The sequence below is a fragment of the Hyla sarda genome, chromosome 12, assembly GCF_029499605.1.
Source record: "Hyla sarda isolate aHylSar1 chromosome 12, aHylSar1.hap1, whole genome shotgun sequence".
In the NCBI taxonomy this organism is placed as follows: Eukaryota; Metazoa; Chordata; class Amphibia; order Anura; family Hylidae; genus Hyla; species Hyla sarda.
The window spans coordinates 62,939,493-62,955,625 of record NC_079200.1 but is presented as its reverse complement, the minus strand read 5'-3'; the positions used below and the strand labels follow the sequence as shown (position 1 = coordinate 62,955,625).

Sequence of the window (16,133 nt, the reverse complement as noted above, 5' to 3'; positions counted from 1 at the left end):
GATTTCTACTAAAATGTAAAAAAAATCCCAAAAACATAACCTGGAGTTATCATTCCCAGTGTTTCCTCCTTTTATATCCTCTTTAACATTTTTGGGGTTATCATGCTCTTCTAAAAGGGTGATGGCCTTTAAGTGAACCCAATAAGGGGCCCATAGACATTTTCACCTGCTTTCCCCACACTCTGAGAGGCATTTTTTATGTTATTATATCTGCCTTCACATAACATAAACTTAACATAACATAAATTACATTCAGGCTTTGTAAAAAGTAGGGTGACAACCTCTAAGGGCACTGCCATGGGTTCTTCTACTATCACTCAATATCCATCATCTGTTTAAGAGACTAAGATAATTTAGTAATGCCTAATAAGTATATTATTATATTATAAGTATTAAGTGTTTATACAACTCAAGGTCTGACATCTCCAGGTTTATTATGTTATTTTAGGCAGAATATAGATGTAGTGTAAGTTATAAAGCAGTTTTTTTTTCTCATATTATATATAATAGTTAGTTAGTTTAAAACTAAAATGGTAAAACACTGCCCGGCACTTTGTGGAGTCTGAATCTCTTGTGCCTTGGGCAGTAATAGTCACAATAGTAGTTTTAAGATATTTCTAGATAGGGGGGAGTCCAAGCCTTAACTCAAAGGGGTTGTATGGTTCAGAAAAATTTATCCTCTATCCAAAGTGTCAGATCACAGGGGGTACCGACCTCTGGGACCCTCCATGATCTCCTGCCCGGTGCCCTGGTGCTCTCAATGCACTGAGCTGTGTTGACCACCACCCCCTCCATGCACCTCTATAAGAGAGCGGTATATACACAAGTACAGCGCCTTGGCTCCCCCATAGAGATGCATAGAGGGCACATGCCAACCCCCACTCACACCCCCGTGCACAAGGAGAGCCGAGGCCCCAGGCAGGAGATCGCGGGGAGGGGGGTCCCAGTGGTCGGACCCCCGCCATCAGACACTTAACCCCCATCCTTTGGATAGGGGATACATTTTTACTTAACCAGACTACCCCTTTAATTTAGAGCAGGGGTCTGCATAAAAGGCTCACAAACTGTCATGAAACCACAACTCCCACCACAAAATGGGATTCGTAGTTTAAAAAGAGACAATGCGGGAAATTTATCAACACCTGTGCAGAGGAAAAGTTGCCAATCAGATTGCTTCTTTTATTTTTAACAAGGCCTCTGCAAGATGAAATAATCGATATGATTGGTTGCTATGGGCAACTGGGCAACTTTTCCTCTAGACAGGTTTTCATAAATCTCCCCCAATTTCTACAAACTTTACATCCTGTAGCTTAGTCATATACAGGGTGGACCATTTCTATGGATACACCTTAATAAAATGGGAATGGTTGGTGATATTAACTTCCTGTTTGTGGCACATAAGTATATGTGAGGGGGGAAACTTTTCAAGATGGGTGGTGACCATGGCAGCAATTTTGAAGTTTGCCATTTTGAATCCAACTTTTGTTTTTTCAATAGGAAGAGGGTCATGTGACACATCAAACTTATTGGGAATTTCACAAGAAAAAACAATGATGTGCTTGGTTTTAATGTAACTTTATTCTTTCAAGAGTTATTTACAAGTTTCTGACCACTTATAAAATGTGTTCAATGTGCTGCCCATTGTGTTGGATTGTCAATGCAACCCTCTTCTCCCACTCTTCACACACTGATAGCAACACCGCAGGAGAAATGCTAGCACAGGCTTTCAGTATCCGTAGTTTCAGGTGCTGCACATCTCGTATCTTCACAGCATAGACAATTGCCTTCAGATGACCCCAAAGATAAAAGTGTAAGGGGGCCATATCGGGAGACCTTGGGGGCCATTCAACTGGCCCACAATGACCAATCCACTTTCCAAGAAACTGTTCATCTAGGAATGCTCGGACCTGACATCCGTAATGTGGTGGTCACCATCTTGCTGGAAAAACACAGGGAACGTGCCAGCTTCAGTGCTTAAAGAGGGAAACATATCATCATGTAGCAATTTTGCATATCCAGTGGCCTTGAGGTTTCCATTGATGAAGAATGGCCCCACTATCTTTGTACCCCATATACCACACCATACCATCAATTTTTGTGTTCCAACAGTCTTAGAGGGATCTATCCAATGTGGGTTAGTGTCAGACCAATAGCGGTGGTTTTGTTTGTTAACTTCACCATTCACATAAAAGTTTTCCTCAGCACTGAACAAAATCTTCTGTGTAAACTGAGGGTCCTGTTCCAATTTTTGTTTTGCCCATTCTGCAGCACCTGAAACTAAGGATACTGGAAGCCTGTGCTAGCATTTCTCCTACGGTGTTGCTATCAGTGTGTGAAGAGTGGGAGAAGAGGGTTGCATTGACAATCCAACACAATGGGCAGCACATTGAACACATTTTATAAGTGGTCAGAAACTTGTAAATAACTCTTTTTTTTTCTTATGAAATTCCCAATAAGTTTGATGTGTCACATGACCCTCTTCCAATTGAAAAAACAAAAGTTGGATTCAAAATGGCCGACTTCAAAATGGCCACCATGGTCACCACCCATCTTGAAAAGTTTCCCCCCTCACATATACTAATGTGCCACAAACAGGAAGTTAATATCACCAACCATTCCTATTTTATTAAGGTGTATCCATATAAATGGCCCACCCTGTAGATCTACTATTAGCAGAAATCAGGCTTTGTTTTGCAGTTCTAATGGAGCATTAAGCATTGATGAGAAGTGGTGCTGCAATTGCCCTATATGGTAAATTTAGGGGCACAGTCACTGGGTCAAGTCTATAGTTATTCCACGGTAGACTGTATATGATAGATTAAATAAGCAAATGCAACTTTTTTTTGTGGGTACTAACCTCCTCAAGAGGGGCACAGTGTTCTCTTCCTGTGGGGGGTTTGACATCTGTTTTTGATGAGCTGGGCTCAATAGGCAGTGTACAAACCCAAACATAGGGCTTATTCTTAAAAAAAACATTGCTAAGGAAACTTGGAGTTTTTTCACAAAGCAACCACAGAATTTCACCATTAATTTGCTTAATTTGACAGAATGTAATGGAGGTTTACAGGGAGTACAAGTGCTGCTCCTGGTTTGCTCTACCTGGAACTGCCATGGGTACATTTCAGACCCTAGTCTAAAGAAGCTGATCAATATAGACAATTAGGGCAGTTGTAAACCTCTGAAGTAGTAGTCTACAACATAGGAACTGCCTTGGGTACTTTTTTTAAGCCCCTATATATAGAACTCGAGCAATATATACATTTAGGGCAATTGTAATCCTCAATGTAATGTAATAGTCTCCATCCTGAGGAGACATAGGAACAGCTAGGGGTACTTTCCACATCTCAGTTTATAGAAGCTGATCATTATAGAAGTTTAGACAAACTGTAATGCTCAGGGATAGTGGTCTCCAACCTGAGGTGAAAAAGTGAACTGCCATGGGTACCTTTCACATCCATATGTACATAAGCTGAGCAATATAGATGTTTAAGGCCGCTGTAATTCTTCGGGATAGTAGTCTCTTTCAACTTCAGGTGGAAAAAGAACTGCCACGTGTACTGTACACACCTCTATAATAGGGCAGTTCACTTACCACTATTCACATCTCACATCTAAAAGTCTTGCCAGGAATATTGTTAGAAAGGATAGTTTAGGCTGTACAAGTGTTAAACAGTAGTATTAGTAGTAGTGGTATCTTTATATAAGTATTAAACTGCCTCTGTGTATCCAACAATGTGTTGTTAATAAATTGCAAATGGCTTGACCAGTTATTTTCCGGGTGGTGAAAGTGGCTTTATTCAGTCATTACATCAGATGAAGCAACAGGCTTTATTGTACATATAAATCACCAAAATAAATACTAATTGTCTTTGAATCGCTGATATTCACAAAGTTTGCAGCCATTTTATTTTGTCCAGTACGTGAAGGCAGTGCGCTAAAACAGGACATCATATGCACATGACTTAAAAAATGGACTCTTTATTTTTACAACACATCATACAGTACTTGTCTAGGTTTCGGAGGTGGGTAGATTACAACATGTTTCAGTCACACTGCAGCTGGTGGAGCAGGGTTCTCAAGATGGAAAAATGGAACCAATCGGTCTCCTGTGGAATTTTCTATGTACACTTACCTCCAGCAAGGATAGACTGCAAGAAAGATGGGTTTCCTTGGTCTTGGGTGGGCAGCTTGGAACCTGACATAAAGGACGAGGAGTGTGCCAAGGAAACATGGCCAAAAGGAAGGATGAGTAAGAAGGGGAGGGGGTGGGTCCAAAGAGGTACGAAAGGGTATTAGTGAACTTAATATATTGTCTAGAATACTTTAATTTAGATGTTCTCCAGTTTTGGTGGAACTGGTGCACAATTCCATTCTTGTTTGCTTTTTTTTTTTCCGTGAAGTTCTACCTCCCTGAAGGTCTTCTATGGGAAGGGCTTCCATACAACAGAATGCTGTATTTAATAGACAGTTCCTTCTCTATGTTCATTGCAGTCTTTAAGACTTTTTGAAACCAGATTTTCCTGCAGAAACTGCACCTTGGCAAGCAGATGTGTCACATATTCCAGGAGTTCCTTGAGCTCCTATTGTACCGGCTCTTCCAGGTTCACCAGGGTAACCAGGCTCACCATAGGAGCCATCCCGGCCATCTCTGCTTATTCCAAGTACTCCTTGTGGACCTAAGAAAATAGTAAAGGGCTTTGTAGAAATCATTCTATGTACAACCTAGAGACTTGGCTAAAGAAAGGATGTACCACATTACTCCCCACAAATGGTATGAATTTACCTGGCTCCCCTTGATCACCAGGTGGTCCATCAATGCCTCTTCCAACCTGTCCTTTGTCTCCTTTGTCACCTTGATTACCTAAAACAAGAGAAGAAATCAGTCAGTAAAGGTGAGCATACATCTTTCATATTCCCCCTGATTACCCAAATCCAGCACTTTTTTCCCCCTGATGTTTGCCACTGGGACACCAGCATGCACATTATATGCTCAGCTAAGCTGGTCACAGAGACTTCAATAGTTCTGAATTAATTGGGTGCGAGTTCTCATATCCCCATCGATCATTGCAACGAGTGGTGAAAAGAAAAAGCCTGTGTAATGTTCTCTGATTCTCCTAGATAACAATGGCCTACATAGACGGGGAAACTGACCAGTGGAAAAAATGAAGGAAAAAAAATACCATGTTGTAGTCTTTTACCCAGCTTGCCCAACCTCAGGAGCAGCCTCGACACTTATCATTACTGAGTGGAAACTCAACTTTCCTAGTCTCAGCAGCAGACTCAGAATGTATTTTGTAACCTAACTTTCTTGGTGAAGCTGACTTTTAGAGACTGCTGAGACTGGGAAAGCTGGATAAGGCTGGATTTAGATGATATGTGCTCAGATACAGAATGGTAAGCAAATCCTCTCTGCCATACTAAAAGTGCATACAGACTGGACATATGTACACATAAGATATATGTTGGCCAAATTCTCACTCAGCCAATGGTTATCTCTTCTAATGCACATGCATACTTGACCTGACAGGAAGTAGTTTACATGGAGTGACATTGAAAAGGTTATACCATGAAATGAAGCCATGTATAAGTTTTCTACATATAATAGTCACATATTTCTTGTAGAAATAAAAAAAAATATTCATGGAAGTGTCCCTAAAGAACACTTTGGCTTTTTAGGAATAAACCCCCTCCACTTTTGAGTCTTTTGTCTCAATCAATATTGACCACTATGGAAGACAATCATGATTTTTTTGAAGATAAGTAGCCTGCCCTTACCTCTTGGACCTGGAGAGCCCAAATCTCCCGTCGGTCCTCTGTATCCTGGGGGTCCACGACTACCTTGATGCCCTGGACGTCCTGGAGCACCTTGTACACCAGGTTGTCCAGCAGGACCTGGTCGACCAACCAACCCTGGAGCCAGAGGTCTTCTTAGATTAGCTGCTAGTTGTGCAATTTGATCTGCAAGGGCAAAGAGTAAGGAAGGATGAAACACATCATCTCTAGATAAAGATAAAGAACAAAGCAGTTCCAGCTCACCCGAAGGTAGATGGCCGGAGCACGGATTCCAATGCTGGACAGCATAACAGTAGTAAGAGGAAGAGGGATCCAGCACTGAAGATGCATAAAATTGTGGATTTATTTCCAAACAGACACACACATGAACAGCACGTAGACAGATGACGCATTTCAAGCGCAGATGCACTCTTAGTTGTACCACTAGAGTCGTATGACTAAGAGCACACCTGCGCTTGAAACGCGTCATCTGTCTACGTGCTGTTCATGTATTTGTCTGTTTGAAAATAAATCCACAATTTTATGCATCTTCAGAGCTGGACCCCTCTTCCTTTCTTAGATAAAGATACATTTGTGGATAGCACCCTCCATGGGCCATCTCCATTCTCTTCAGTGGCTCATTCTTATGTGGTTAACCAAGGAGCATCCTGTTATTACTATCATCACATTTATCTCAGTTCCAGCCCTAACATCCCAGTTTTTCCATATATATATATATGCTCAGACATAGTTGAATTCCAGAAGACAGCTTGAAACTCCTGAAAAACAAAAAGGGACTTGTGCCAAGAAGCAGTTGTCCATACTGTTCATGGTGACCAATTACTTTCACGCTATCCTTCTCCTCCAGCCCAGAGTGGAATATGTAACCTTCATTTATTAGGGTACTAAGGCCTCTGCTAAGAACCCAGAAACTACATATACACAGCAAAACATAGTCCCAGCCTGGGCTGTCGCAGCCATGTCTGGCATTACTCACTGCAGCCTGACATTGGGCACATGCTTTGGAGAAGTATTTAAGGTGCAGAAACACTCACCGTTGATCATTCCACCGCACAACTCCCGAATATGCTGCTCACTTGCCAGCTTGCCCTAAATGACAGAAAACATCAACTGTAAATAGAATATAAGCTTAGACAGATCAATGGCAATAACAGGAACCTACATATACATTTACACTGCTCAAAAAAATAAAGGGAACATTAAGATAACACATCCTAGATCTGAATGAATGAACTAATCGTATAAAATACTTTCGTCTTTACATAGTTGAATGTGCGGACAACAAAATCACACAAAAATGATCAATGGAAATCAAATTTTTTGGAGGAAGGGGGCAGAGTTAGTTGACATTTGATTTGCTATAAGGACATATTACATAGACTACAATGGGGAAGCCATACTGCAGTGGTGATAAAGAGCTGTCGTGGCAGGCATATTGGTGCCCCCCCCCCCTCCAGAATTTCTAGAAACACAGATGGCTACAAGAAGGTACTTACAGGGACGCCAGGTTTTCCAGTGATTCCAGGGACTCCTTGTTCTCCTTGGAAGCCCATTGGACCTGGTGGGCCGGGGACTCCTGGGACACCAGATGTACCATTGGGTCCGGCAATACCTTTAGGACCGGGTTCACCTCTCACTCCTGACTATATAGGAAGACAAGGAATGAAACAAGAGTTAGGCTATGATGCGGGGTCACTCTGTGAGCCTGCGTCATAGCAGGGGAGCAGGCGCAGGGTATACAGGTATGCCCTACGTCCTTATAAGGTTAATAAACTTGCAACACTCTTGGCATGCTATATCTTTAATTAAAGGCATACTCCGGTGCTCAGCTTTTGGAACAAACTGTTCCGAACACTGGAGCAGGGAGCTCGTGACATCATAGCACTGCCCCTCATGACATCACGCCTTGCTCCCGGAATGCAAATCTATGGGAGGAGGCGTGACGGCTGTCACGCCCCCTCCCATAGACTTGAATTGAGGGGGCGGGGCATGATGTCACACGGGGCGGAGTCGTGACATCACGATCTTCCGTCCCCGTGGTCGGGAGCCAGAACCTCCAGCGCTTCCGGAGCAGTAACAGGTGGGTGCTGCATGCTATATTGCGGGGGTCCCAAGTGGAGGGACCCCCGAGATCAGACATTGTATCCCCTATCCTTTGGATAGGGGATAAGATGTCTAGGGGTGGAGTGCCCCTTTAATGTTGTAAAACCAAATAAATTCAAAGAGGGTATATTTTCTTGGTACTACTTTATGGCGGCAACTGCTACTGTTATTACTATGTTGGCACTATTGATGGTTCTAAAGAGAAAGGAAATTCCACAAATGTTCCTTAGTATATGCAACATGCTTCATAGCAAGACCCACTGAGCATCTCTACGGTGGCTAATTTAAAGTGGGGCATTAACCTTTTAACAACCCAGGACTTATGTACTCATCCTGGCATCGTTATGGGGGTATGGAGCAGGTTCGGGACGCAAACCTGCTCCATACCCGGCAGCTCCTGGCTGCTTTCAGGAGCTGTATTAATACACAGACACAAACTGATCTCTATTTTAACTGTTTAGATGCTGTCAAAACTGACATTGGCCTTAAACAGTAACACCACACGTCATTGGCGGTGCAAATGTCAGGACAAATCTGATCTTACAGCCTACTAGGAGATCACAGACTGCATTTCATTGAATAAGCATTCAAATGATTGCATATAGAAGTCTTCTAGTAAAAAAAAAAAAAATGAAAAAAAAAAATCCCCTCCATAATAGAAATTCAGATCACCCCCATTTTTTTAATAAATCGATGATTCTGAATGGATGAGTAATTCTCTTTTTTAAAGTTCTTAATTTTTTTAAATTGAAAAAAAAAATACCCAATTTGTACAGGTAATGTTTTTACTAATTTAATCTTACAAATTGTTTTTTTCTGTATTACAGTATATTTCATGGTAATATGAAAAAAACAAGCCCTCATATAGCTCTGTGGATGAAAAAAATATGTCTCTTAGAAGGAGAAAAATATCAAATAAAAATCCTGCATAATTTAAGGAGTTAAATGACTATGCCTTAAGCCTTAAGTTGCAGCTCTACTAGATTTCTCAAAGGTAATGTATAAAATTATTCATAAATTTCTCTTACCTCTCCTTTCTGTCCAACTGGGCCAAATGGTCCCTACAAAACACATAAAGGAGAAAGAAATGAGCAGCCTCTGATTTCCATGGATGATAGAATTGTCCCTCACAATATAGAGGATACCATTGGCTGTATTGAACAGTTCAATAGGAACTAATAACATTTCAGAGCTAAGAGGTACAAGGCGCCTTGTGCCCCCATGAGCTCTTCAGCAAATATAGAATTGAAAATGTGATAACGGTGATTGTACACATTATATCATGTGCATATTGTATACCAGATCCATTTACCCTACCGCTGCTGTGGGAGGACATGGTCTTTGGTGGAGTTTACTCTGGACTTACCATCTCACCCTTGTCTCCTGGAAGTCCATCAGATCCAGCAATACCCTGAAAATAAGTGATAAAAATTAGAACAAAAGGCACTCGCTAGTCAGCTGATCACAACCAATACTGGAGCTATTCACTGGGGGGGGGGGGGGGGTATGACTGTGATTGATTAGGGGAACTATTATAGAGTCACTTAGATGCTGGTATAGTAGGACTGTAATGAAAGCAGTGGCTGGCACTGTTATGAGATCTGTCTGTCTGGCCCTGTTGGAGTGTGAAAGTTCAGACCACTACCGATCACTAGAACAAGCCAGGAGAAGAGCATGTGACTGAGAGCTCCTCCCCCTGCTCTCTGTGCACGTGACCGACACAAACCCAGGAACCTGTGTGGTATGGGGTGTGATATGCAGAGACCTTAAGGGCTTGCTGGGACTTCAAGTGGTTTTGGACAATTTAGTGCAGGCCACGTTGACTTGACAATAGATGACAGTGACTGACTTGACTTGACTGGAGACTGACTAAGCTGTGACTTTAGCTTACTTGTAGACTTGTAGCTTGAGGCCTCCTATGACTACAGACACACTCTTAGGCTCGACTGCACCTCAGCAAAGACTCAGGAACTAAGAGCGAGAAGAGACTCCTCCCAGGGCTTTTATGGGGGAGACTCTAGTGGAGTCCCATTGGTCACACTTAAGTCACCTGTCACTGATACCTCCTGGGTAACAATCACATGACAACTGGTGATCACATGTTAACCTTTCTTAAAAATGCAACATTCCTATATACATAACATGGGGGATAATACACAATTACAGTAGAACAGATGCAGGGGGGGCCCATGGGACACGGCAGGGAGGCTGCCTGACAGGGAAGCAAGGGCACGGGGTAACAACTGCAGTACTGGGCTACCACACCTGCATTGCAAGTTTGTTTGGGGACTTGTTCTTGCTCGTTCTTCTGATTGGTAGGGGACTGAACACTAAGACCCCAACTGATCAAAACCTTTGACACGACCCTAGGACATTTCAAGTGACATTGCCCATTTAAGCACTGTAATGCCATTATGGTGATATGTGCTGACACTGTTGGGCTAAGTTTCCACACAGTTTTTTTTTTTTGGAAAACTGCCACTGCCAAAGCCAGAAGTGGATCCAGCAGGAAGGAGAAGTATAAGTCCTTCCTTTATATTTCCCATTACTTTTGAATCCACTTCTGGCTTTGGCTCAAAAACTTCAAGGCTTCCAAAAAAACACTAGAAAAAAAATCTGTGTGGAAACTTAGCCTTATGTGTATCTCTGGCTGCTTCTATTCATGGAGGTACTTGACAGTACGTAAGTATTGGGACTTCCTTATTGCAGCAATCTGAATGTCATTGTTACACAGCACCCTGATGTGGTTATGGGGGCACCGTAACGGTGTCAGTCTGCTTTGCACTGTTATTAAGCCCTCTGATGCTATGGGAACACAGTAATGTTTGGATGCACTCTAATGGAGGCACAATGTTGTTACGTTGCATGTTAGTATGGGGTATAGTCTGTGGGGTGGGGCTTATGTATATAGAGATCTGCATGAATTTAGAATGTCCCTGAAATCTATTTTTGATGGTAATTATGGTTATCAATCATGTTCCCCATTAATTGTCTATAGAAGAGGCCAAATCATGTGTTTTGCGGTTATGCAGTAATATTGCGGCATCTTGCTTGACTCACCTGGTTGCCTTTGGGGCCAGCAGCTCCCACGGGACCCTAGAAGACAAAAAATAATAAGGTTAAGCCAAGGCTTCCTTAAGACATTCCTGCACAGTGTGTGCCCACTAAATAAATGAGGGATTAGAGTTCAGGGTCTCCAGATGTCAGGGCCGATCACTCTGGATGGTTGGATCAGGGAACAGTCTGCTGCTCGGCTCCTGACAGAGAGAACTAATAAATGTCTACACAGACGATGAGTAAGATTGTAGGGCCAAAGAGGAGCTCATATCTATCTATCTATCTATCTGTCAATTTAAAGAGGACTGCAGCACATCATTATGTCAAATAATATATAACCAGCTGACCAATATAAGTACTGGGTGCAAGAGGTGCCTAAAATATAACTTTTAATAATCCATTTAAAAGTTTAAAGCAATTAAAGTGTATAATGTGCTTTTATTTTATGTATTTTAAGAAAAATAGGTCAAGGGTGCTATATTAGTGGCAAAAAGCACTCCTAGACCCCCTCAGAGCACCTATTAAGAATTGCTCTTTGGGTAATACTCCCTTGATCACTTTTTCTACTGATCAAGTTACCCTCACCCGACGCGTTTCTATCAATTGTTATTCAGTGAAGTCATCAGGGGTGCTAAACAGAGTTACTTATATTGGTCAGCTGGTTATATATTATTTGTCTTATGCCTAGAGGACATATTGTAGGTCGTGTACAGGACCGAAATTTCATATTGTGCAAAGTTTCTTGTACATCATTATGTCCAAATATATTTTATTCAGCAAAAGGCAAAGCACATAATATGTGGCATAAAGTTTTGGCCTCCTCACAAGACCATGTTGGTGCTATTCATACATCAATTTTATATATAATCCATAAAGTGTATAACAATTTAATCATATTACAATACAAGGCAGGACAGAAATTTTTCAGGGGGGGCATTACTTTGGGTTTAATAGGGTACTTCGACCACTGAGCCTGGAGACATACAGGCCCGGTGAGGTATAGGCAGCACTAGACTGCCAGCAGGCAAAAGGGGCGGGGTCACAGGGGGGATAAGAGGGGAGGAAATGGACATGGCACAGGGGGGGGGGGGGGGGGGATTGTGCCATCTCATTCCCCTCTTTTATCCCCTGGTGCCATTTCAATCCCCTGCATGTGTATTGTATCTCTTCTATCACTTCCTGTAATGTCACGCATATATAATTAATTAGGAAAAATTTGACTGCATTTTTTTGCAAGAGAGAGGAGGCAATCCTAATCTCTCATATCTATATATCTATTATCTATCGACCTATTATCTATTTATCTCATATCTATCTATCTATCTATCTCATATCTATCTATCTATCTCATATCTATCTAATATCTATCTATCTCATATCTATCTATGTCATATCTATCTACCTCATATCTATCTATCTCATATCTATCTATCTCATATCTATCTATCTCATATCTATTTATTTATCTAAATACCAAACAAATTGCTCCAGTGGCACTCCAAGTAATTTAAAGCAAAAGCAGTGTTTATTGACCCATGGTCAGCAGTGGATGCGACGTTTCAGCGGCATCTCGCTGGCTTTCTCAAGCATAAACTAGTGCTCAACAGTGTTACAATTTATCAGGTGCACAATCACAAAATTCAATAAAACAATTACATCAAATACAGAAGAAAAACGTGATAAAAACATCATAAAAAGTGCATATGCAATAACCACTGGTGGGAACATTTTCATTACAGTCATATCCATGATACATGGTGACATAATTCTATGTCTTTACTGTACAGACATTGAGTGTATTAATAAATGGTGACAGGTGCACAGATTAATAACAATTAAAAAGCAGTGATGAGGGGGAGTGGAAAACATACCTTCCCAGCCTGTGTATATGCATCAGTGTGCTCATACGCCATTAAGATTATCCATGATGGATATCCCGGCGTTAAACGCTGAATCACATGATCAGTCACGTGTGTATGTCTGTATGTACAACTATGCGCAAGCGCAGTCACACTGGCGTTGGATGCCGTGGATGCGCATAGATATGCGCATGCGCATGTGCAAAAGCGTACCTATCTATAAGATATCTAAAATACAAGTGTGTCAATGTGTATAGTAGTGTGTATGTATGTGCGATATGGCTTGCTGGAATGGTGAGAATCAGTATATGTAAAATCGTGGTGATGTGTGTGAATGTGTGAGATACAAAAAACGCATGTATATAGGTGAACAAGTACCAATAAAATATTAATGGGTGAGCAGGCACGATCGCATTAGTGCAATCAATGCAAACCTGCATGCATGTGTGGCCAAATGCGGTTCAACCCGCACCTGACCGCATGTAATGTATGTAAATATGTGAAAAACGCATATGTGTGTGAACAAGTGCTGATAAAGTGTTGGTGGATGAACAAGCACGATCACATTAATGCAATCAATGTGAAGGTGCATGAATATGTGGCCAAATGTGGTTTAACCCGCACATGACCAGTGCATCAGTATAGATGTATCTATAATTATATAAATACTTATGAGCTTCAGAAGTTAAGGTTGTTCTTTTCTGCCTAAGTGCTCTCTGATGACACCTGTCTCGGGAAACGCCCAGTTTAGAAGCAAATCCCCATAGTAAACCTCTTCTAAACTGGGCGGTTCCCAAGACACATGTCATCAGAGAGGACTTAGACAGAAAAGAACAACCTTAACTTCAGAAGCTCATAAGTACTGAAAGGATTAAGATTTTTTAATAGAAGTAATTTACAAATCTGTTTAACTTTCTGGAGCCAGTTGATATATAAAAAAAAGTTTTTTCCTGGATAACCCCTTTAAGGGCAAATTTGCCCATGCTGTTGTAAAGCACCAACCATCAAAGATATAATATTATCGGCGGACGTCACGTGTTCAGAGGCACGGGTATATGCAGACAGAGCTGGCATGGCTCCCCTACTTTTACAGATCAGTACGACGTATACCATTCATCACTACTTACAGTGAATATTCACAACATATTTCATCTATTGTGAGAACACATTGGCATCTGGTTCGTGACAGTTTTCCACAGGTTCCAGAATTTAAAGAGTTCCCACTCATGTCTTTTTGCCGGGCCTCTAATCTTAGGGACAAAATAGTTCTAACTGATGTATCTACTGCCACAAAGGGTCAAAAATACTTTGGGGCTAAAAGTACAGGTTGCTTTCCTTGCTTAAATTGTGTTAATTGCAGCTACATGAGTAAGGGCACCTAATTTGTACACCCAGATGCCAAACGTGAGTATGACATCAGACATTATTTGAATTGTAATTCTGACTTTGTAGTTTACGTTCCTATGGTGTCCATGTAAAAAGCTATATGTTGGTGAGACGAGCCTTGATGTCAAGACTCACCTCAACCAACATAGATATTCCATACGAAAACAGAGACTAGATTTACCAGTCTCAAAGCACTTCTTTGAGGCGAATCACAAAGAGAGAGATTTAAAATTTAGGATTCTGGACCATATACTACCACCCAAAAGAGGTGGCGATAGGGTCACATCCTTAAAAAGATGTGAACTTAGATGGATTTTCACCATTAACACCATGAAACCTCATGGCCTCAACGTAGAGTTCAAAACTACCTCTAAAATGATTAAATGAAGCCCCCCCCCCCCAAAGTAGCCCTGTTATGCTGTGTAACCTCATGAATATGTATTCTGTATATATGGATCCTATGCACAATAGTAAAAACTATTTTTTCTTTTGTATTACAGATGGATTGAAATACAAGGCCATCAGCAGAGCTACTGTACCACCAAGCACACTTAGAGCAACTGTATACTGACTATTACTTTTGCGCGAATGGGCCTATATTATTTTTTTCCACTTTATTTATTTATTTATACTCTATATTGGTTGGATTGGTCTAAATTGTTCTGTGGGTAGCAGCATACCCTATACAGCAGTTGTGAGAGGTGGTAGGTATGTGGTGAGGATGCCTGTCTCTGATAGAGATCCAATCACCATGACACCCCACAGGAGGCTCCCCAGGTTCATTCATGGGGAAACCCCTTGTGATCACCCATGACCCACGTACTGATCTGTAAAAGTAGGGGAGCCATGCCAGCTCTGTCTGCATATACCCGTGCCTCTGAACACGTGACGTCCGCCGATAATATTATATCTTTGATGGTTGATGCTTTACAACAGCATGGGCAAATTTGCCCTTTACTAAGATGGCCCCTGATGCCTTATATCACACACACGCTTCCTATTGGTCACCGTGCCGCAGTTGCACAGTTCTACAACCCCACGCTACAGTAAACACACGTGCATCCCCAGTATGCTCTGCCGGGTAAGCGCCTTAATAGTGTATATTATTTAATTACTTGTAATCCGAAACTGTTCTCAAGCAGATCGCTGCACTACTGTCACTTACACAGCTGGAGATCACTGAAGTCACGGCACTAATTCTTTATTGTAATTACATTACTGTATTATGCCTTAACACTGTATTGTATTGATGGTACACATGCTTTTGTTTATATTTACATTGTACTTGATTGGTTAATGATGTAATCACTGAGTGTATTTAACACCCACATGGGATCATGCACTTGAGCTTGAAAACGGTGACGAGAGGTCATAGAAACGTTGCTCTTATCTGTTACACTGGATATATGGAAAAACTTCCACTTTTTTGACACTATTTTTGTGTGCTGCTGTGTTCTGTATTTTTTATGTGAGTGGAACCACTGACCAGGGTTCCCATACAGCCTGCACCTGCCTCTAACTTACTACTAATTTGGTTGAGCTGCTCTCCTGGGATTTTTATCTATCTATTTATCCATCCATCATTTATTTCATGTAAGACATCTTTGAATTGGGAATTTCCACTGCTGGTCTCCGAGACTCATGGGATCTGTAGTTTATTTCCTCTCTCTGGGCTTATGGGCGCCCCTCTGTGATGTTTCGTTCATGGGATGTTGCTTAGAGCAGAAAAGACACTGCAGGGGGCGCTGCAGACAGAGGAGGGCTTGTCACATGATGCGAAGAACAGAGTTGTGGTCAGTGTCAAAGCTGAGGAGCACACATGACCAGAATACAACATGTCATGTAGCCGAAATCCAGAATGTCAGATGGGGCATCTCCATAGCAGACATAATAGTAGTATGTAATATATATATATATATATATATATATATGTGA

General features: G+C 41.5%; 1 protein-coding gene and 1 long non-coding RNA gene across 4 annotated transcripts in view; one reads left to right on the top strand and one right to left on the bottom strand.

Annotated features, from left to right (window-relative positions):
• Positions 1-2,630: 2,630 nt before the first annotated feature.
• COL9A3 (collagen type IX alpha 3 chain) overlaps positions 2,631-16,133 on the bottom strand; it is a 50,160-nt gene continuing 36,657 nt past the window's right edge. For all 3 annotated transcript variants that reach the window (XM_056548463.1, XM_056548464.1, XM_056548462.1), the window contains exons 25-32: positions 10,957-10,992; positions 9,263-9,307; positions 8,925-8,957; positions 7,290-7,436; positions 6,828-6,882; positions 5,776-5,958; positions 4,784-4,861; positions 2,631-4,676 (exon numbers count right to left, since the gene is read on the bottom strand). In XM_056548463.1, the coding sequence (XP_056404438.1) occupies positions 4,495-4,676; positions 4,784-4,861; positions 5,776-5,958; positions 6,828-6,882; positions 7,290-7,436; positions 8,925-8,957; positions 9,263-9,307; positions 10,957-10,992 (759 nt within the window). In that variant the 3' untranslated portion in view covers positions 2,631-4,494. The remainder of the gene's footprint in view (positions 4,677-4,783; positions 4,862-5,775; positions 5,959-6,827; positions 6,883-7,289; positions 7,437-8,924; positions 8,958-9,262; positions 9,308-10,956; positions 10,993-16,133) is intronic.
• Positions 4,795-15,942, top strand: LOC130296673 (uncharacterized). Its single transcript, XR_008849255.1, has 3 exons — positions 4,795-4,892; positions 8,724-8,890; positions 14,699-15,942. It is a non-coding gene; the product is annotated as an uncharacterized LOC130296673 (long non-coding RNA).